Genomic DNA, 21,074 nt, shown 5'->3' on the forward strand with positions numbered 1-21,074 from the left:
GCAGCTTATTATCTTGTATTTTCCAGTAAAAGGTTCAGTGGGGCACTTACTAAAACAAACAAAAAGCCATTATTTTAGCAATGTAAAAACTATAATTTACCTCCAATAAAGAGATCAAAAGATGCTCTTTTATAAATAAAATTCCTATCCCACAGACACAATGGTATGTACAATAACATCACACTTTGCCAAAAGATTCCAGTATAAGACACAGTAATTCAAAAGAAACAAAGTGTAAGTTTATTGGACGCCAACATTTCTTAGGCAAGATCTAAGTAAAGAAACCACACAGTAGAAAAAGGTGTACAAAGCAGCAATGGATTTACATTACATTAAAGAAAAAAGTTACCCTAAGCTATTAAGTCTCAGTCCTAAAAAAAAATGTAAAAACCCATCCTGGTGTATTGAACAGATATAGAATGATTATAAGGTATACAGGATTACAAAGCCAGCTTCTTTTGCCTTACTTCTATAATCCTTTAAAATGACAAGTGATTTTTGTAACTAACTGGAAAATTCTATAGCAAATATACTGGATAATTCCAATTTCTAGAAACTGTAGGAAACTATTCCCCTGTACCCAAGCACTAAAAGTGATCCCATTTTCCTGCTTTTTAAAAAGGGACACTGTCAAGATTAAGCCTTAAAATGTGTACTTTATATGCATTTTGCATGTTACATTGCAAAAGATAGTTTGCCCTGGTTTTATGTACATATTTTAATTAAAGATGCTGCTGCAGCAGTGGGAAGTTTGTCTTTAAAAGGTAATGTATGTTGCTGAGAAACTGGAAAAGGAAAAATGAATCGAGTCCTTTCTTTTGGAATAGTGAGAGAGAAAGCAACATGAAAAATAAGCTCAACCCACAGAATTCAGATACATTTTTCAGACAGCATTGCAACAATTGAAGATGTCTTTAACAGGCATTGTCATGCCCAAGCAGCTCAAGTGTTATGACTCAATGGTTTAAAATTCTTTGATTTTATTAATATCAAGTATTCTTAATACAGGTAAGTACATTTACTGTATACAACCTTTCTCTTGATAGTGTCCCTTTATGTACAATAGTTATAGTACAGTTTTTCACAAGTCATTTTAAATAAACAAGAATCAATGACATTAAAAAATACTATCAGGCTGTGTTCAACAACAACAACAAAAAAGATTTTAACACTGATTATTCATTAACAGCAACATTAAAAAAAGCCAAAACTAACAAACAAAACCCTAAGCTTGCTTTGATTTTTATCTAAATCTTCTGGTAGGAAAATGTAAACAATTTTATTGAACAGTATAGGCACATGCCAGATTACAGGCTCATGCCAGATATTTGCACCCTCTCTGTTAGTGCCAAGAAGTTAGGCATAGTCTGTCCTTATTCCATGTGAGAAACTTCTAGTTTTATCACTGGAAGCTTGGAACAAAAACAGCATACATGTAGATTTAGACCAAACCTGCATGCCCTACTTGGAGGAAAACAAACATCAGACAAATTAATCTACTGGGTATCACTAGAAGGCCTGCCTAAATAGGAAATGCAGGAACAAGTCTCTTACAGCTGTGTTTTGGTTCACAGATAAGGCCACATTTCCATTCTGAAATACACAAGACAAACTCTAGTGTCACCCACTGCTTCAGCAGGTTATCTGCTCAATCGACTGTCACAGGGTGTTTCACTCCCCTTTGCCAACCCCCCCCCCAAAACTAGAGACAGTATTATTACTGGTTCATGTCCTTTGTTTTTTGTAAAACTACAGTACTACACCTTAACTGTATATGCAGTTTTTATGTAGAGGAAAACTAATTTTAACATTTGGTTCTAGGACTTAAAAAAAAAAATAAATCTGTATGTATTTTGCTGCCATTGCTCACTTTCAAGGTTGATTATGGTCCCAATTTAGCAAAGAAATTAAGCACATCTAAAAAAAATTAAGACTGATCTTAATGGAACTTAGCCATACACTTAAGACTCTTTGCCAACACAGTGCCTGAAAGGCAAAGAAGTCCCCAAACAAAATACATTTCATGGCTCAACCCTGCTTCTTTTAAATGCAATAGAAGTTTCCACTGTACCTCCATTGAAGCAGGATAGTTCTCTGAGATTTATCTGACAGATTATAAAAATAGCAAAAAAAGAGAAAGAATTAAAGATTCTAATCTATATATTAAAACATCTGCACATTCCTGTCACAAATTTTAAGGAAAAAAGCAAAACACTTTTTATATTTAATAAGAACTCTATCTTTGTGTCACTTGAGTCACAGCTACAAAATTAAACAAAATATGATGAAGACAGGCTTTCGTATCAATAAATTTGCCTTTTATTTTGGCTGTGGCCAAACTAGACACTCTTCAAAAGACCTTTATTTATAAACAAGCAACTAACATTTTTTCCATAATTTAACTTCTTAAACATATATTAAAGTTTTATAAGTGGAAGCATATTTATTCCGTATCCTCCAAAATAAACACTTCTATCAAGGGCTTTTTAAGATACTGTATAAAAGCTAATAGAAAACCAGAACTGTTATATAAACATCTCATATTTAAACTTCAGAGATCCTGAATTCCTTTACTAAACAATAGGAACTGAATTTTTAAAAAAGCACAGACACACTCAAATTTAAAAACAAAACTTTAAAAGAAAAAAACAAACCCAAAACAGAATAATTAAAGAAAATCTTAGAAGGAGGCTATTTAGACCAAAAATATTGTATGGATTTTTTATAATACATAGTATACTAGGAAAAAAGTCAATGTTTCTTCAAAAATGTTGCACAAGCTTTTGATGTAAAGTATGTGGAATTTATCATCATATTTCCATAGCAGAATCCCAGTTGGAAGTTAGATGACTATGACAAAGCTGAACTAGTTGCCATCGTCCTTTAGAAAGCGCACTGATTTTTAAAAGGCTACATATAAACTTTCAGACTGCTGTGTAGAGGAATAATTGGTGAAAACTCAGGAACCATCTTCAAAAATATGTTCGTATTTTATATGCACAGATTTCTTAAATACATTTAAAGGATACTTATCAAAGCTTTGTTTTTCTGATTTTGTTAAACCAGGTTAAGGGCAATAACCACTTTAATTTGAAATTGTTTCTGGTAAGAAAGAAATTTAGTCTTATTAGGTGGAGTAAAAAAGTTGATAACTAGAAACGTCACTATTAAACAAGTATTTTGTTTTAACTGCAATATCACCAAAAGAGTTTAACTGATATTCTAACAAATTAGCATAATTGTATTCAGCTACAATTTGCCTGAAAGAGGACAAAAAAGAACAACATGTACTATAAGAAGTGTTTAGTAACAATTCTGGATTTTAATAAAAAATGAAACATAAGAGTCTTGAAACTAACACTGCAACTTTTTGGTAGCTGAAAAAACAACAGGGGTCCATCCTGAGCTAATTCTTTCAAACTTAACTTCAGAAAAAATAATTTAAAACAAAAATCTGTTGGAAAAAATGGTGGCACACTTGGGCTTTCACTGAGAAAAATCTATTCCTGCTGTGCCTAAGGGTGCCCACCCTGATTCTCATATGATACACTTATGCTTAATTTTGCTAAATCTTGGTGTCAGCTTGCAATTCTTCTTACTTTTGAGTCTGGGATGCTGAAAAAAAATTCATGGTTACATACAGAATCAAAGCCTCGCTCCTGCTTCCCCTAAACTGGTGACCAAACTCCTGTTGCTTTCAGCAAACAAACACAGACTGAGTTCTGACTATGTAGTGTGGAATGCAATCCCTCTCTCCCAGCCCACACAGGCTAAAAGTACTCAGGATCATAAATACTGTTTGCATCGTTTATGTTCACTTTAATCTGTCACCACTCCATTAAGTTTAAATTCTAGCAGAAGAATTTTTCACTGTTAGTTTACCACCTATTTCTGGGTAAATATTTCTTTTACTTACAGAATAATTTGGGACCCTTACTGTAGCTTCTGGTAAGTATCTGTGATCCTACTGACACTAAACACGCCAGCTGTGATTTGAGGTAAAATAATGGAACCACACAGAATATCTGCAGCCCATCTTTACCATGTTTTTCAACAAATTAGAAAATTGCAACACAGTATATCACATATGATAGAAAGCGGCAGAAAGAAATATTCTATGCATTGTATTCATAAAACGCAGTGATTGTAGTGTGATGTTTTTTCCTCTGCTTTGAGCTGGATATGTATGCTTAATACAAATTTCAAATACATACTTCTTCATTTATACAGCTGTCTATATAAATATTTACATTTTTAGGTTTTGTTAAAACATATCTTTGTACTCACGGCCAAGCTTATTACTGTGTGTTGGCACACAACTCATCTTCTGTCCCTTAATGAACTCTCTTTTTATTTAATAGTTATACATTCCTTTGTAGTTAGAATTACAAACAGTTGTACAAACAGTGGAAACAGAATTACGAAAATTGTCTGATATCCATTCAATCTCAGTTCATACTATAAACGGTACCATTTGCATTATGATGGCTGTTAATACAATGACTTTAGCTACCTAAGTATCTATAGTAAATTAGTCTTTGGGACATTATATAAAGCAAAGTACACTCCCCCCACACACACCTCCGCCCCCCCCAATTTCCCTTAGAAACTTATAATTAAATGGCTGAAAGCAGGCTTGCTGCTACTTTTTTATATAAAATCTTAGTAATAATATTGCTGACTTTAGATTCTATTTTAATTTGCACAAGTTCCATATAACAACAAAACAATTTATGCTCCCTTAAAATATCAAACATTCGTATCCAATAACATCAGGATTACTCAAACTTGAGGTTTATTTGTTATTGCTAAAGGTTTCTAAGACCTAAGTCAATACAGCAAGACACTCCATCCACTTCCTCCCTAACTGCAAGTGCATGGCAACTATTTATATGGAGCTTGCGTGTTGGTTTCTTTTAAAAAAAATTAATGAAGTTGGTTACAGTATTTCACTACTATAAACTCACAGTTAGAATCCAAATTGTTGTTGCTCTTTCATTTAATATATAACTTTATATATAATACACACGCACACACCAACATCACAGGATGAAGATCCATGCATACAATCCAGATGTGATCATATTTCAGTGTTAAATGAAATAAAAATTATTCTGTTACTATTAGATCCCAGGCCACAGTATTTTAAATTACTCTGCTTTCTGCCTACTATTGAAGTTAATTTACCTTAATCTTCAAATTCAAGCAGCACCACAAATTCCAAATTTGTCGTCATCATCGTTATCGTTGTTTTGATCCTCTTAAATTTATACATAGTTTATATAGCATCATCTGAGATCCTGAACACAGCCTCCACTGAACCAGCTTTTTAAGGTACTTATTAAAGCTAATTGTGTGTTTGTTCATGGCTCCAAAGACTAAAAGCTGTCTTGAAAGTTCTATGACAGAGTTTACACATGTATTGTCTTTTGAATGTGATTGCTGAGAGTGGTGGAGCATGATAGAAGAGTGTATCCGACTCCTGCGGTACAAATAATTTTTCAGTAGTAGTGGAGCTTTCAGACAAGCCTGTTGGACTATCAGGCTCCAAAGGCTGGATTTTGGGGAGGGGTGGGGGTGGAGGTAAGGGTGGCGGTGACGGGGAATTCGCTGGTGGACATATCTCAGGCTCCTTATTCGTGGACTCCTCTGCAGCCTGTGACATATGAGACTGGAAGTGACTCCACAGCCGGAAATTGGTCCGGAAGGCCTTGTTACACACATGACAAATAAATGGCTTCACAGAGCATAAGAGCTCTTGGTGACGCTCCAGCTGTTTGCGTACAGTGAAAATCTTCCCACACTTTTCACAGGGCCACAAACCAGCATCTTTGTTGGAGACTACTTCCTTAGGTTCTCTGCTTGTCTCAGTGACCTCATCCTCTATATCATCTGCTGGTTCTTCTTTGATTTGAATTTTAAACTGCTTGGAAACACTTAAGTCTTCAGGTAGGCATGAGGAATCTTCAGAATCAAAATTTATTTGTTCTGACGAATCGCTGAATACACCATCTTCCTTTGCAGCAACAAAATTGTTCATTTTATTGGATTCTGATTGAGGAGGCAATCTTGATGAACTCGTTATTTCTCCATTGTGATCCAGGATAGGTAAAGAAAAGTTCTCTGATGGAGCCATTGTGTTTTGATTGTGAACTTCAACTTGATGACGCCAAATGCTAAAGGATGATTTAAAGGTACGCATGCACTCAAGACAGGTAAGCTTCTTGTATTCACACTTGCTTTCATGCTCATGCTTCAGCTCTGGAGAAGAAAATCTAAGGCTGCAGTAAGGACAGACAGTAGCATTTCTACAGAGTCGTTCATGATTTCCCTGTTCAATAAGTGAAGAGAGCTTAGCATTGCAGAGACGGCACTGATAAACCTCTTTGTTTTCTACTGGACTTTCAATATGAATATGATCTTTCTGCTTAGGAGCCTTATTTCCTCCAATTGGTTTCTCCCCTGGGTGCATTTTTATGTGCTGTTTAAATTGCGAAAGGAAACGATAAGCTTTCCCACAGTAGCTACAAATATAGGCTCCTTTGGTTCTCGATCTTAAATTCCTTTTGATGACTTGTTGTGCTTGTGAAGCAGACTGTCCCTGAAAACCTTGTTTGCCACGTCTTAGTTTAACAATCAGAGCTTTCTTGATTTCTCTCTCTCTTACTATATCGATCAGTTTTCTTTGGAATTTTTCATCCAAAACAGCATGGGAACTGGAAGCTGGTGAGGGATTCTTCACAATTCCATGTTGTGTCTGACAGTGCGTCCACACTTTGAAATTTGTGTGAAATCTCTTGTGGCATATGTCACAAGCATAGGGCTTCTCTGGATTATGATACATATTAACATGACGATGAAGACCTGCTGTTGATCTGAAAATTTTAAGGCAGTGCTTGCATTTGAATTTTTTATTTGGTCTTGCTTCTTCCATCTCACTGTATTCATCTTTACTGACATCAGAATCAGGAAAATCAGCATCAAGGTGCGTAGGGCTTGAGCCTTCCTCAAAGTTATCTTCTGACCCAGGAGAACCCTGCTCATCTGCCTTCAGTTTCTTAAATGGTAGTCTTCTATCAGCTTGAAATCTTTTTGCTGGAAGTCTACTTGGTTCCTTATGATTATCCTCAGTTTTAAAAGGAAAGTCTTTATTTGTTGATGCTGAAGCATCACCCACTGTAACTCTTATTATTTCGGCAGGATCTGAAAGTGGACTGCTAGGTTCAGTTTTTATTTGTACCTCTGTGAAAGGGGAAGCAACCTCCCTATCAGTTGACTGAGAGGCACTGAAAGACCTAAGGCGATGTGGGTGTATTACCTGTGGTTTTTCATCCAAGAGCAACTTCTCTGATGACTCTTTCAAGGATGACTTTTGAGATACAACATTAAATGTCTTCTGGGAATCGTTAGTTCCCGGTGAGGAGGATGATGATACCTGTGAAGGTTTTAGGTCAACAGAAGGTGAGTAAATAGGAACTTGGCTGTCCATGGACAGTGACCTTCGAAGGAGACTTTTTACAAGTGGCCCGCTTCTGTCAATACTTTGGTTTTCTGGACCAGATCCACTGGATGGGATTACTAGCCCTAACTTTGAGTAGTATAGCAAATTCCTGTCTTCACCTTGACCATTTCCTTTTCCTGCCTCTCGCAACAAAAACGTCGATTCTGATGTGCCATGCAGAGACAAGACTGGTGGACGCAGTCTTTTTAATGACATCTCTGCAGCCTTTCCTCTTAAAAGCTGACCACTGCTTCCTGGTTCATCGCTCGCAATTTCTTTCTCTGCTAAAGGCATCTGAGGCAGTACTGTGTTCCTTTTCACTAAACCACCTCTGGTCTGATCCTCCACAGTTCCAGAAGTTTCGTGAAGCTTGGTATAGCTCACAGGGCTTTCTTTTAGCCATCTCCTTTCAGTCAGTGGTAAGTTGTGAAGGGTTTCAGGTGGTTTTGTTACTTGTGGTCTACTGCTAGTTTTGACAGCAACAGAGGGTGAAGGTTTAGAAGTATGGCTTAAATCATGTGTTTGATTTATACTTTTTGCTTGTGCTTCAGTTCTGTTCTGACAGACAATGACACTTCTCTTCTGAGAACTGCTTTCGTCTTCATCTTGATACACTATTTTCTTAATGGGGCAAGCTGGAAAAGGAGCTTGAGGACTCTTAGAAACAATGTTTGTAAGAAAGGATATTCCAAGACTGTAGCCCAGTTCTTGCACAGCTGCAAGACTGCCTTTCTCAATGAACAAGGATGAAGAATAAATGTAGTTTAACACGTTATCAAAAGCATCTGGCTCACAGAAGTCAAGTTGAAACACTGACTGACACTCATTCTCCTTATTCGTGAACAGAGTCTGGAAGTATTCACTGCTGGCGGCCAGAACGTTTTTATGAGCTCGAAATTTCTGATCTCCTACTATAAGAACAACATCACACAGCTGTCCCTTTAGACGCTCCTCATTCAGTGTGCTTAGAAGCGAAATGGCATGTGCTGGATTTATGTAATGCAAGAGCCCCTCCATGATTCTGATGTTTCTGAAAGAGAACAACAACAAAAAGAAGTTGTAGGTTGCCTTGTTAGAGATAAACACACCTAATCCCTCTGTACTCGATACACTGGCTAAACTGCCATCAATAGCGCTGAAGAAAACATCTTGTTTGGAGGAAAGGTATGGAAATGAACACTGTTACCTGCAATAGATGCACAGGCACAAAAAGAGCCCACTTCCAAATACACTGTTAATCGCTGACCTTACACCAAGAATATTACAGTATTACACCTAACTAACTTGGGGGTGGGGGTGCTGTGTTCCGTGCCTGCAATGTACCTATCCACACGAAGGAACAGTTCAGTCATTTCACTCTTGATCATCTTTCTCTCAACTTTAGCTTTGTGAATATCTACCTTGACAACTGCACTGATAAACTCTTGAATCAGGTATCTAAAGTTTAGTTCTGTCAAGTCACTTTTCTGAGGCTAAGCAACCCTGACAGTCTCCTGCTGACTAAACAAATTAACAGGGTTTTGTTTTCATTTTTAATAGGATGATGGAAAGGGCATTAATACCGGGAAGGGAAAAGGAAGCAGGATTATTGTCTGTAATCTAGATTAATTCATCATGTTTGATTATGCTTAGGAAGTGTTGTTAATATACACTTCTAGCTATCAAATATGTGTCACAACTGCACTGACAGGATCTAGTTTCTTGGAGATGTCACAATTATAATTGAAGTATCCCTGCATTGCTTTGTTCTAGCTTAAAAGCAATCACAGAACTGAACCTCCATGTTACTTATTAGCATAAAAGCACTTTACGCCTATAAGCCATATACTTGAGGAACAGTTACCCTCAGATGCATCCAAGAGTCCAATAAGCACAAATTAAACTGTAGAAATCTCTCCATGTTCCATATGCTTCAAAACACAGCTCACTGCATACTACAGGATGCTTCAATAACTCAATAGACTGCTCCTGATTAGATCTTAACAAAAGAAGAGAATCGGGTTTTAACCTAGTTTAAACAAAGAGCTTCTGTGGCATGAATTGGAATGTATATATTTGTGCACATGTACACACAGAGAGAAATCAGCAATATCCAATTTTTTTTTTTCATGGACACCCTTACAATTCCATTCAAGTTAACCTGTAAGAGTCTTGAGACTACCTTACTCCATGGTGGGAGTAAAACAAGTCGATGTGTCTGGTAAAAGCAATTCTCTTCTTTTTACAGCTGATTTGAAAAACTACTCTTTAGTTTATAACTTACACATGATGTATGCTACTACAACAAAAAGGTTTCACTGTTCATCATCTTACAAGCAAACCTGAAAAGTTTATCAAAATAAAAAACTATTAAGAAGCTGTAACCCCATGGTTAATAGATGAGGGTGATAAATCTTACAACTAATGGACATAAATAAGTGATCAGAGTTTAAATTGGTATTATTGAGAAACAACTTAAAGGGTGCAGCATACAGTGTTTCAGAGCACTGATCACAACACAGGACTGAGCTACCACTTCTTCATCTGAAACTACTGAATGAGTTAATAGTGTCTTGGCAACAGCAAAAGCAGAATTCTGTTTCCTCACCAGGTCTTTACCGACTGTTTCAGTGTCTTGCAGTGTCATTTCATAAACACTAATTTATCCTTAATTCACCTCAGATAATTATAATGCACAATCCCCCCACACCTCCATCTAAAAATAGCAGAGCAGTCAAGCTTCTAAGAATTTGACAAGCCAATCTGTTTTGGTTTGCTTTCTATGTTTTGCTTAAAAGTACTGTATGGGGCTGGGTGAGCAGGGTGTGAGTGCACTACCCTTCTCCTTTGTGGATGCCACTGCAATTTAAAGCGGTGGAGTCTGGCTGGCCCTAATCCAGTCTCGTGGTCTGAGCACCCATTAACACTCGGGAGTGTTATTAGAACAAGTGTTCCAGGAATTCATCTTTTCCTTTAGCTTCCTCTGAAAGAAGCTGAATTTGCAAACTCAAGTGATTCTTCTGGATGCAAGTTGCAGCATGTTAGATAGAGATAACAGATCAACAGTGTGCTTATGAAGGAAACTTGAACTAAAACAGTATTGCAGAGACACCCAACAGAAGTTGCTGCAGAACCCATACTTCAAGGACACTGTGGGAAAGGAGTATATTAGTCAAATGTTTTGAAACATTTTCAAATCTTTAATTTTAATCTGCTTTACCCAGGCCTTGTGTTTTGTGTAATACATTCTCAGAATAAACACCATCTAATTGCTCTGTGTTCCTCAGTAATGCTATTAGTAGAGACGTGTAAAATCTATATGTCTAAAGCACCATCCAACAGTCTCCCATCCTTCTTTCTACATTCTCCTTTTTTATTCATAGAACACGCTCAAATTATTACATTAAACAAGGCAGAGATAAGCATCCCACTACAATCCTCCCTTTCATTCTCAGAGCAGTCTCTTCTGTCCAGTGAAGAAGGTAATTGTCACTTTAACAGTAACCAAGGCTGCAACATACACAAATGGCAAGGGACCAAATTAATCCTGCAAAGGCAGCTTTAATCCTGCTATTTCCTAATACAAGTGCTTGACTTTCAGCTTAATTGCCTTTAAACACAGCAGTCAGAAATAAAAAAAGCTATGATACTTCAAGAAACAAAACCAGAACTGGTTTGCAGAACCATTTCAAGACATTTACACAGATCATCTTAAAGCCTGAAATACTTGGATGTAAAACCCCCTCAAAGATCACCAGCGTAAATGTAAAATGGCATTAAAATTCCACTACATGAACACTTTTCAGTAACAAAGTCGATCCATGACATTCCTGCTCTTTTGTTCATCGTAGCTACACGCTGCTGTTGACTCCTCCAGCTGTGCCAGTACAAATATTCACAGATCTCTATAACACAGCAGATCAGACAATAAATAAAAAACAAATAATATTTATTTTCAAATGCCGGTCAATTTTAATATTAAACCACAATCTCAAGAACCATTGCATTGGCATAACTGAATAGGCAGCAGATAGCGGCAGCAGAGCAGCTGTAGGAAGACAAGAACTCCTTACAACAGTTTCTCATCAAAGTCAATGCTTGGCTGACAGTGCACAGCCCTGACACAAAAGGTGTGCCTAGCTATTGAGTAGATAACAGGACCACGGCAATCTCTTGTAATACTAGCTTTGATTCCAGGCGTTGAGGACTCATACTTCCCCAGCTGAAGATTATTTTGCCATTGAGTACCTAAGCTCTTTCCTCCAGAGAATCTGTTTCTATTCCCTTCAACCGTTTCTTCCAGTCATCTTCACTACTGACTGGAAACAAAAGCTTTCCTCTTTTCTTCCGTCATGTTCAGGTGACATCAAGGAAACTGTAGGAGCATATCAGAAATTCTCTCATTGTCTGTGTTCAGGCCCCACATGCTATAGCAGCTGCTGGTCCTCAGGAGCAACAGTGATGACAACACTCCAGAAAGGGTGAGTGCAGCAGGAACACCTGCAACCTGCCTTCAGGAGGCCAAAAAGAGATTTTAGTGTCAATCTTCAACAGCCCTCTACTGATCTCAGCAAACTAGATTTCAGAAGCCTAAGTACCATGCTTAGTACAAGGTTTATTTTACTTTATTTTTTGAACAAGGAGAGAAAAGGACACCTCTACTAGTTCAAAATTACTTTCTGCGAAAACGTAATCTTTACTTGGAGAAGCTCTCCACCAGGAAAACATGAAAAAGCTTAACCTTTAGCCCAGCAGTTTATTATCTTCAACAGCTACCTGCCTTTGAAGTGGCAGTTCCACTTTGTTTCCTCTGTCCCTTACTCTCACATCTCCTCCCAGCCCTGTGGTACCCTCCTCCTCTTCACCAGCTGTGCTGCTCATTTGACCTCCCAGTAAGTTGATTCAGCTCCCTAAAATGAAGCAGGAAACAAGCAAACAAAAGCAATCCAGCTTTTTATACCTGTTTGCTATTTTATAGGTTATCAGCTTAATCAGCTCACTGAGAGGTCAGATGAGCATCAGAGCTGCATTCTTTGTCAGCAAATTGTTCAATCGGCTTTGCCCATCTGAAACTTCACCTCCAGAAAAACGGTCACCACTGCTAAAACTTTACAGATAGAATGAGGCAGATCTTTGTGTGAACAGTTTCAGTGTAACTGCTTACATTTGCAGACACACAAGCAACTGAAGTAACATGTTGCCTGCTGACTCCCCTTATAATGACACAGCTGTCAGTTAAAGCCATGTTAAGAGCGCGCTGGGGGTGGCAGTGGGAAAGACTTAGGTTCTGCAACATTAATAAGATGCAGTGTTGCAGCAAGGAGGCGCCAGGGCTGTGAGAAACTGCAGTTAGGAGAGAATACAAGGAAGGAGGAGGAAACATACAGAGAGGTAACAGGCAACAAGGGAGACCGAACAGGGGTTTCAACAGGGAAAACATACATAAGATGTGTGGTGGGGGCAAACCCCTAAAAATCCCAAAGAAACATGGATTATAAGACTCAGCCAAGAAATACAAGTGACTTTCTGGGGTATCGCCAGGTAAATGCAAGAATGTCATGCTCAGCTGAGTGCTTTGCAGAGGATTTGATGGTTCTTGTAATTCATGCACCATTTCAGACACAAGGGGGGGAAAGGTACCATTACTCATCAAGAGTCCAGATGCAAAAGAAACCTACACTGCTTAAACTTTTACTCAAGGATCCTATGCTGGATTTTATTATTTGAGTTTGAAAACAGTTTGTCAAATGCCTCTTCTCCCACCAACTGCATTTGCAACATACTCTCCTACAATACACATATATTTACAGACATACACACCCTTACACCCCCCTAAAAGCTTTGTGTTAAAGCTCCAAATCTGCAGAGCAAGAGTGTGCACTTCTGTAATCTTTTTCTAACTACATAGTTGAGTAATCTCTTGCTGCAGGTTTGGGGATTCTGTCTTCCTGCATTTAATGAAATGTGATTTCAACTGCTCTTGCTGTTTACCACTGCAGACAATACTGTGAACTTTCTCCATGAAGACAAATGTTTTTCATTTCCAATAGGTCAGCAGCAAGGACAGACTCACTGGTATGAAGACAGGCATAAAATTAGATTAAGAATATATTTGCTAGTGTGTGAAATTTATGTATTAATTTCCAGCTATTTATCCTCCACACATACAGAAGTAGAACTTTAGGGAAAAGAAGAAATTCTGTAATATTTGTGCAGTTCTCTATTTTGCCCTCCGCCAGAGACAAATAATTAGCAGTTATCCTGATACAGACTAGAAATTCTCTTAGAAATTAAAGGCTGCTTTTCATATTCAGATCATACCCATAGTTTGACCAATTGACACTCAAAATAGCTCCTCCTGACTTGCAGCAAACCACAAAATGTCAGAGTAACACCACAAAGCTCTATTTGTCCTTCTCTTTCTTGTTTACAAACAAGCAGCAGCTAAAGGTGCAATTTCATCTTGCTCTCAGTCCAGTCTAACTACAGATCACTCCTGCAAGCAGCAGTCCACATCTCCTCCCCACTAAGGACGGACTAACTTGCTGTCAGATCAGTGAACTGATCCAGCTGACCATGGGATTGTACAGCTACTGGATCTGAGGGAGAGGGCAGGAATGAGCACTGGCCGTGAGCTTTTCTGATTCTTCTTGAAGATTGAAACACAACAAACACAGTTTGACAAAATAATTGTCCTGGCCTCAGTGCCTCGACTGAAAAGTAACTCATCATCCCTATTGCTGTAAACTAAAGCAAGAGACTAAAAAAAGTTTAAAACCCATTTCCCTAAGGAGTTCGTCAGTTTTCATTCTCACATTTCGTAACATTGCCATTAAACTCTCTGATGGGACAAGACTAACACACTTGATGGCCATACAATTTAAGCACTTACAAAAACCTCACCCCCAGAAATATTTAATGTGATTTTTTGGTAAGAGATGCAGGAAAACAAGAATTTGAAGACAGGGAGACATATACCCCCTAAACGTGTACACTTGTACTCTTTCTACAGGTTGATTTTATTATTTTATTGGTAATGCTGAGATATACTTACCAAATCAAATAATATTCAGATATCTGCTCTACTGTATGAGCCACTCTTTCTTTGTTTAACTGGCCCAATTCACAATAAAATCTTGTCTACATACTGCTTTTCATTTTGCTGGTATAATTAAAATTACAAACCCTAATTATGGGTTTTATTTCTATTAATATAATTAATAGAATAATATAATAAATAGAAGAATATTTATATTAATATAAAGGTGCTTTTTACAGGCATAGTATATTTTAGATGGGAAGAGAAGCCAATTATACCCATATAAGGTACTTTTCATAATTGTGTTTGCACTAAGGTTTCTGTAAGAAAACAAGAGATAGGGGGAAAAGTCATGCACTTCATCTGAAACATGCAGAACTAATACAGAAGCTGACCCTAAAAAGTTGCCAAGTGAGAAACTTATGATTCAGGGAGTACAGGTATCTTCCACCCGCTGAAGGGATCCAAAGAAAACACCATTCAGTCATCATTAACTATTGGCAAGATACTGGGAAGGCAATACAGGATACTGTAAAAGGGGAAAGACAAAAGCAATTTTACATGAGTTTTACGTAACAGATTTACAAGGTCATAAATAGCATGTGGAAGATTTTCAGCTTAGTCAAAGTCCACCTGCATTTGGACGTAGGCAATGTCTCACATACTCTTTAAAAAAATCTTCCTCCATGAACAAGAACACTATGTATTTTTTCTTTATTCCTTAAAAGTATTTATGGGAAAGGAGCCGGTCCTATTCTCACTGAACTTCCAGGGAATTTGGCCATTGACCTCAATAGCTGAAGGACTGTACTCAAAGTTATGTCCTAGCACAAAACAAACAAATTCCTTTTGGTTGTGACATGTAGATGAAGCTGTGGCAAACAGTGATTAGAAATCACTGTAATTCTGCTCCTTTTCCTTCTGTTTCTTAATTTACTTTAAAATTATTTTTGTAGAGCATATTTACTGTACCAGGTACGCTATTCTCAAAAAATTCTCCAAAAGATACTCATAAATGTATTCAGACCAGAATGCCAAATAGTTTACCCCAGAACTTTTTAGCTGGTGGGCATCCACCCCACTGGGACTGCTGGTACACTCCTTGTTCCAGCATACTGTGATGTCAGGCTTGGTCCTGGCCTAGGCATAAGTCACACAGTGCTGGAGGGAAATCAGTGAGTTAAAAGGATGGGGGGGCCAGGGGCTGGCAGGGACACTCACTGTCCCCTGTGTTAGAACTGTCCCTGTGCTAGCCACAATTTATCAGAGAGATTACTGAGAATGAATTGCAACCTAAAGATTACTCACGATGTTAAGTGCTGATATAGGATAAACCACGGGTAAAGAGATTAATGCTCTGAGACGAAGAAGGGGAAAATACTTCTTCCTTTCCTGAAGAATGCAATTTAAATATACATGAATTACTATGAAAGGCCAAGTGTCACAATATTTTTTGAAATTTGACTAACGGATTTTTCATGCCTTTTCATCACAGATTGTACATAAAGATTTTGCAGAAAAGAGGTGTGGTGTTTCACCCTCAACAATCACAACCAGGTGATTTTAAAGCTTTATTTTGATGGGCTGTAAGGCTGCTGAACTAACTGGTGGTGGTAGTAGCAGAGGCAGAAAGAGTTTAGGAAGGTAGAAGAGTTGTTCAACACTTCTCTTGTTCATAAAATATGCCTGAACTATCTTAGAACAACATAATACATAAAGTAGCCAATAAGCAAAGACAACAGACAATTGGGGTTTTTTATTTCATTGCTGAATTAAAGAAAACAGAACTGCTGCCTTAAATATTACCAGTAAGGAAAAAAACTGGAAGAAAGATTACAGTGAATAACTAGTATTAAATCTACACCATAAATATTTGGGGAAAGCAACTCCCTCTGCATAGAATATCTATTTTAAAGCAGGGCATATTGCAGTCTTTCCACTTTCAACAAATGATTTTGCTGCCTCTGAAGATTTCAGCCCCCACTTCCAAGGATCTCAGATCATTAAATGTAGCAGAGTTCATTATGAAACAGCTCACTTGCTCAAAAGTTGACAATTTCTTTTAATGAGAGCTGGAAATAGCTGCAACTGTAGTGTGTGACTCACAATAAGTACCTCCCAGTGCAGCACAAACCATATGGTGGCTACAGCCCAGCTTCCTCCCACCAACCCCTCCTTCCTCTACCCGGTAAGTCTACACTTGTTTATAGACCATAGTTATCACTATTTGGCAGTTAAAACAACTTTCAAAACCTTGAAAACCATAATGGGAAGATACTTAATTTTTTTTTTTTTTGTTACAATAACTACTTCACAGCTACTGAAGTTCAAAAAGAAACTTCAATACAGTATGAAATCTCATGGCTTTCTGTAAAGTCATCCTTTTAAACCCCAATGTTGGCATGCCTGTAACTATTTTTAAGGAAAACATCGTCAGCCATTATTATGAAGATGAGCAGAGCACCAACTGTTCAATTCTCTGTGTCTCTAGCATCACACACACAAAAAACATGAGCTCACAAACCCCAGTATCTTTGTGTTATCAAGCTTCTAGTGATAAAGGAGGGTTCTCAGTCCTGAGAAACGTGCTGAATTTGAGTCAGCTGAGAGTATCACCCTGCCACTTGGACCCTACGCAATAGCAAAAGGAAGCACAAAAGTTCACATTTATCATGCTTTCGTACCATTAAATGTACAGCACAAAGAGGACTTCAAGAATTTATTACAAGTTATCGCCCCTTTTTATATTAAGTAAGGCTGCCAATACATACTAAAGGATAAATTACCTTAAGTGTTAAAAAAGCACCCAACTCACAATGCCTTTAATCCTATTTTGGATCACAGGGCAATGTTGAAATTAGTGGAGGAACAAGAGCACCACTGAGAGCAAGAGACAAGATCACTCACTCTCAGTTCTGATCCCCAGGGGTTATCTTGGCTCCAGCAGGCTCAGGGGAGCTCCCAGCTGAAGAAACCCTAATAAATCCTGGTCCGGCACACATCGTTGTAAGTGAAAACTCCAGAGGTTGTAATTTGTGACATCTCCTTGCAAGTCCCTACTTAGAACCTGTGAACGACCATTCTTTACATGTACACAATCCAGTCAGGTTGGGTGGGTTTTCTACACATAGTGTAAACCAAATGTTCTTACAGATTATGAGATTACAACAGTATAGCACATGGGTAATAAAATTTCTGAGAGGAAGGGATGTCAGATCCCCTTCCACCCAAAAGATGGCCACATAATTTGTTTTTTGCAAACCAGGTTTATAAAAACAGTTGCCAAAGTTTGCTCAAAACTTCCCCTTAAGAACATCAGCATAACCCTGGTGGAAAATTTTAGCTGAAGCCGTTAGCTCACGAGTTTGACCAAAGTCAGAACAGAACACTCTAATTGGTAGTGTTCAGGCAATACAAACAAAGCAGTACTAAATTTACCACTCCTGATTTAATATCAAAAACCTTGTTGTACAAAAAGGCATTCTGAAAAAAAAATTACCTATTTTCATATTAACATATATGGATAAAAATGCTAACTAAGATTCTTCACTGTATTTACCAGAAGTTGCGTGATTATGTAATTCATCACAATCTCTTCTTATACCTACAGCCTACTTCCCTCTTCCACTGCAAGTCCAACAACAAAACAACTGAACAGGTTTTAAAACAAGTGCTGTTTAATTATTATGAAGAGCTTACTCAGTACACAATGAGATTCCACAATATTTCCCGTCTTGTAATAATGCCTTTAAATTAAGTTTTCTTGCCATTTGATATTTTACATGAGCCACATCCAATGCGGACATAAGAAGAGTCTGGACTTTAAAGAGCATTAAAGTAAAACTCGCTCGGACAGCCATGATTAGGTAAAATACCTTCCGCTGCTCTCTGCAAATGCCCAGCACCCGCTGGTACACACTGCAGAGGATTTTTTTACTGGTCTAGGAGATGTACTTTTTCCTACTCGTGAATAATACAGCCAAAGAGCCCCTGGACTAGTAAAGCTACACTTAATACCTGCATGTGCTTACAGGTCGCAGGAACCTTGCTGGATTGCTTTCCGCCCTGCAGTGTGCAGGCTAGCGTGGCTCTCCCCTCACGGCACACCGGGGAGGCCCTATGACACTGAGGCACAGCCCTCCCGGAACCTGTCATGGGTACGGATCAGATCAGAGCCGGTGTCCGCCCGGGCGCGAGTCGTGAGCCGCAGCTCCCGCAGGCGGCGGGCGAAGCGTCGGTACCACCAATGCGGGGCGACACCACGGCCCCCTGAGGCGGCGCCGCCCGCCCGCCGGGAGCAGCGCAGGTAGCGCGGCCGCTCGCGCCCTCCCGCCATCCCACGCACCGCCCCAGCGAGGCCCGGGCCTGCGCCCGCTCCCCGGCTCCCCCTCTCCGCACCGCTCCGCCCCCGCCCCCCGCCGGCGAGGGCGCCGCTCCGCATGCGCCGTGCAGGCAAGCCACCGGCGGCGCGGCCCCCGCTGCGGCCGCCGCGCAGGCGCCGTTCCGCGGGATCCCGGCGCGGGGCGGGGCATGCGCAGAAGGCAGCCCGGGCAGGTCTATGTGGCGGGCGTGAGCCGGCTCGGCGGGCAGCGGCCGGTCCCTCGCAGCGAAGGGAGCATGCGCGGAGCCGAGGGAGGCGCGTTTCGTAACCGGCGCATGCGCAGTGCGCCGCTCGGGGACCGCAGCCCCGCTCGGTGGGGGAAAAAAAAAAACCACCTCAGAGTTACGTCAGGAAAAGACGCCTTTGTACACGGGGAGACCCAAACGGCGCGGGCAGCCCCCGGAACGGGCGCGAGACGCGGCCGTTACTCACCCTCTCCGCCGCCAGCCGCGCCCCCCCCCTGCTGCCCCCCTCGGCGCCTCCTTTCACGGTTCGCCCGCGCGCGCTGCTGCCACCGCCGTGATTCCATCCATCTTGAATTTGACGTCATCCCACACCAGGGATGAGGTCATCGAAGGGAACGCTCGTCACGTGCGCAGCGCTCCGATTGGCCGGCGGGGGAGCGGGGGGCGAGGCGCTGGCGCGGCGGGGAGGGTAGCGGCTGGAGACGGTTACGGGGGTTCCCCCACCCGCCGCCCCTCCCCCACGAGCGGCGCGGCGGCCGCCGGCCCTCACGCACGCACGCGCGTGGCCTCCCGCGGCCGGCTCTCGCGCGGCGGGGAGGGCGCCGGACGTGTGGGGGCTCCCGCCCCGCCCTGCCCTCTCCCCCCCTCCCCCCCCCCCCCGCTAACGGCGCGGCGCGCGCGGGGGGGGGACCGGAGGCAGCCGCGGCGGGGCGGGGGCTGACCGGACGGCACCCGGCGGGGACGCGGACAGGCGGGTGACCCGCCCTCCGCCGCGCCACCCCACCCCCGCTGCGGGGTCGGCGGCGGTGGGATTCGGTGGGGCACCGCTGCGGGCAGCCGCGCCCCCTCGCCGGGCCGGGCCGGGCCCCCCGTGCTGCGGGCGGGGGTCGGGAGGCCTCCGAGGGCGGCTTTATTTGCAGTTCACCTGATGTACTGGCCTGCTTCGCGGTGCCTGCTTGGTTTGTTTGCTCGGGTTTGTTTAATTCGTGGTTTTCGCAAACGTTAGGGGGGAAGGTCCCTTTCTGGTGGCGCGCACGTGGCGTCCTTGCAAGCTGGCCCACCGCTCCCTGGTGGGGGCAGGGAGGCGCAGGCACAGGCCCTGGCGGATTTTGGCTCGGACCCCTTGTAACGGCTGTGCTCATTCATCTCGATGTGATTTGAAACGTTATAATGGGCGTTATCATTGCTTTAGGCTTGCTTCTCGTTGAAATTATCCACTTTGAATTAAATACTTGAATAGGGCTTTATGTGTCAAAATACAAGTATTAAAATAGAAATCGGAATTAGGAGATTTGCCGTGTTTTTGTTGAAGGCTGCATTATCTTTTCATTAAGGACAGCTTGAATTCTAGAGATTAATATCTAATCCGCATACATGTTTTCAAACAGTGTGCTTTTAGATATTCCACCTAAGTCACAAGTACTCGAGGCAGCTACTAGAATTTCTGTAATGTGTTTAGTGCTGTGTTTAAACCTTTTTGCCAAGGTTTTGTTGCAAACAGACTAAACCTGGTGCAAGAAAAATGGCGATGTACCTCACTAGATCTAGCTCCTCTTTCCCCACCCTGGATGTATTTTTTCTCATTGCTGGCTCAAGGCAAACTTGCTAAGCTGCCTGTTAAAAGTGGTTGGGGTTTTTTTTCCTTCAGACTTCTGCCGCTGTTGCTTCTGCCCTGAGTGTGGCTCTGTGATGAGCTGGTGTGAAAACGAAGCGAGCTGCTTGGTTTCACCTGGAATAGTTCCCCAACCTCGTTTGTTGAGCAGGTGTGCAGACAAGTGCTCTGTCATAATGGGGCCTACTGTGGTAATGGGACCAAACAACTAGGGAAGTACTTGGATCTGTTCACATGAACAAGTGTATGCAGTGACACTATCTGTGCTGCCAGTGAAACATTTGTGAAGCTAAACAGCTCATAAATCTAGCAAAGCTGGGCCCTGATAACTTTTTTCATACGTACTCGGTTATTTCTCAGCCAAGCAGAAACAAACT

General features: G+C 40.9%; 1 protein-coding gene across 3 annotated transcripts; it reads right to left on the reverse strand.

The window, feature by feature from the left end:
- Positions 1-217: 217 nt before the first annotated feature.
- Positions 218-20,046, reverse strand: ZBTB21 (zinc finger and BTB domain containing 21). Of its 3 annotated transcripts, none has more exons than XM_056327616.1 (2): positions 20,011-20,046; positions 218-8,531 (listed from the first exon to the last, which is right to left on the reverse strand). In XM_056327616.1, exon 2 carries the CDS (start codon positions 8,516-8,518, stop codon positions 5,348-5,350), a length of 3,171 nt encoding a protein of 1,056 aa, XP_056183591.1. In that variant the 5' UTR covers positions 8,519-8,531; positions 20,011-20,046; the 3' UTR covers positions 218-5,347. The 3 variants fall into 3 exon arrangements, with proteins under 3 accessions (XP_056183591.1, XP_056183590.1, XP_056183592.1); XM_056327615.1 differs by lacking the exon at positions 20,011-20,046 and adding an exon at positions 19,333-19,455; XM_056327617.1 differs by lacking the exon at positions 20,011-20,046 and adding an exon at positions 9,345-9,367.
- Positions 20,047-21,074: the final 1,028 nt, after the last annotated feature.

This window comes from Falco biarmicus, chromosome 2, assembly GCF_023638135.1.
Source record: "Falco biarmicus isolate bFalBia1 chromosome 2, bFalBia1.pri, whole genome shotgun sequence".
NCBI classification, from domain to species: domain Eukaryota; kingdom Metazoa; phylum Chordata; class Aves; order Falconiformes; family Falconidae; genus Falco; species Falco biarmicus.

Bases quoted from the DNA above. Each gene is read 5' to 3' on its own strand.
- ZBTB21 (XM_056327616.1), bottom strand. From the start codon at position 8,518: ATGGAGGGGCTCTTGCATTACATAAATCCAGCACATGCCATTTCGCTT.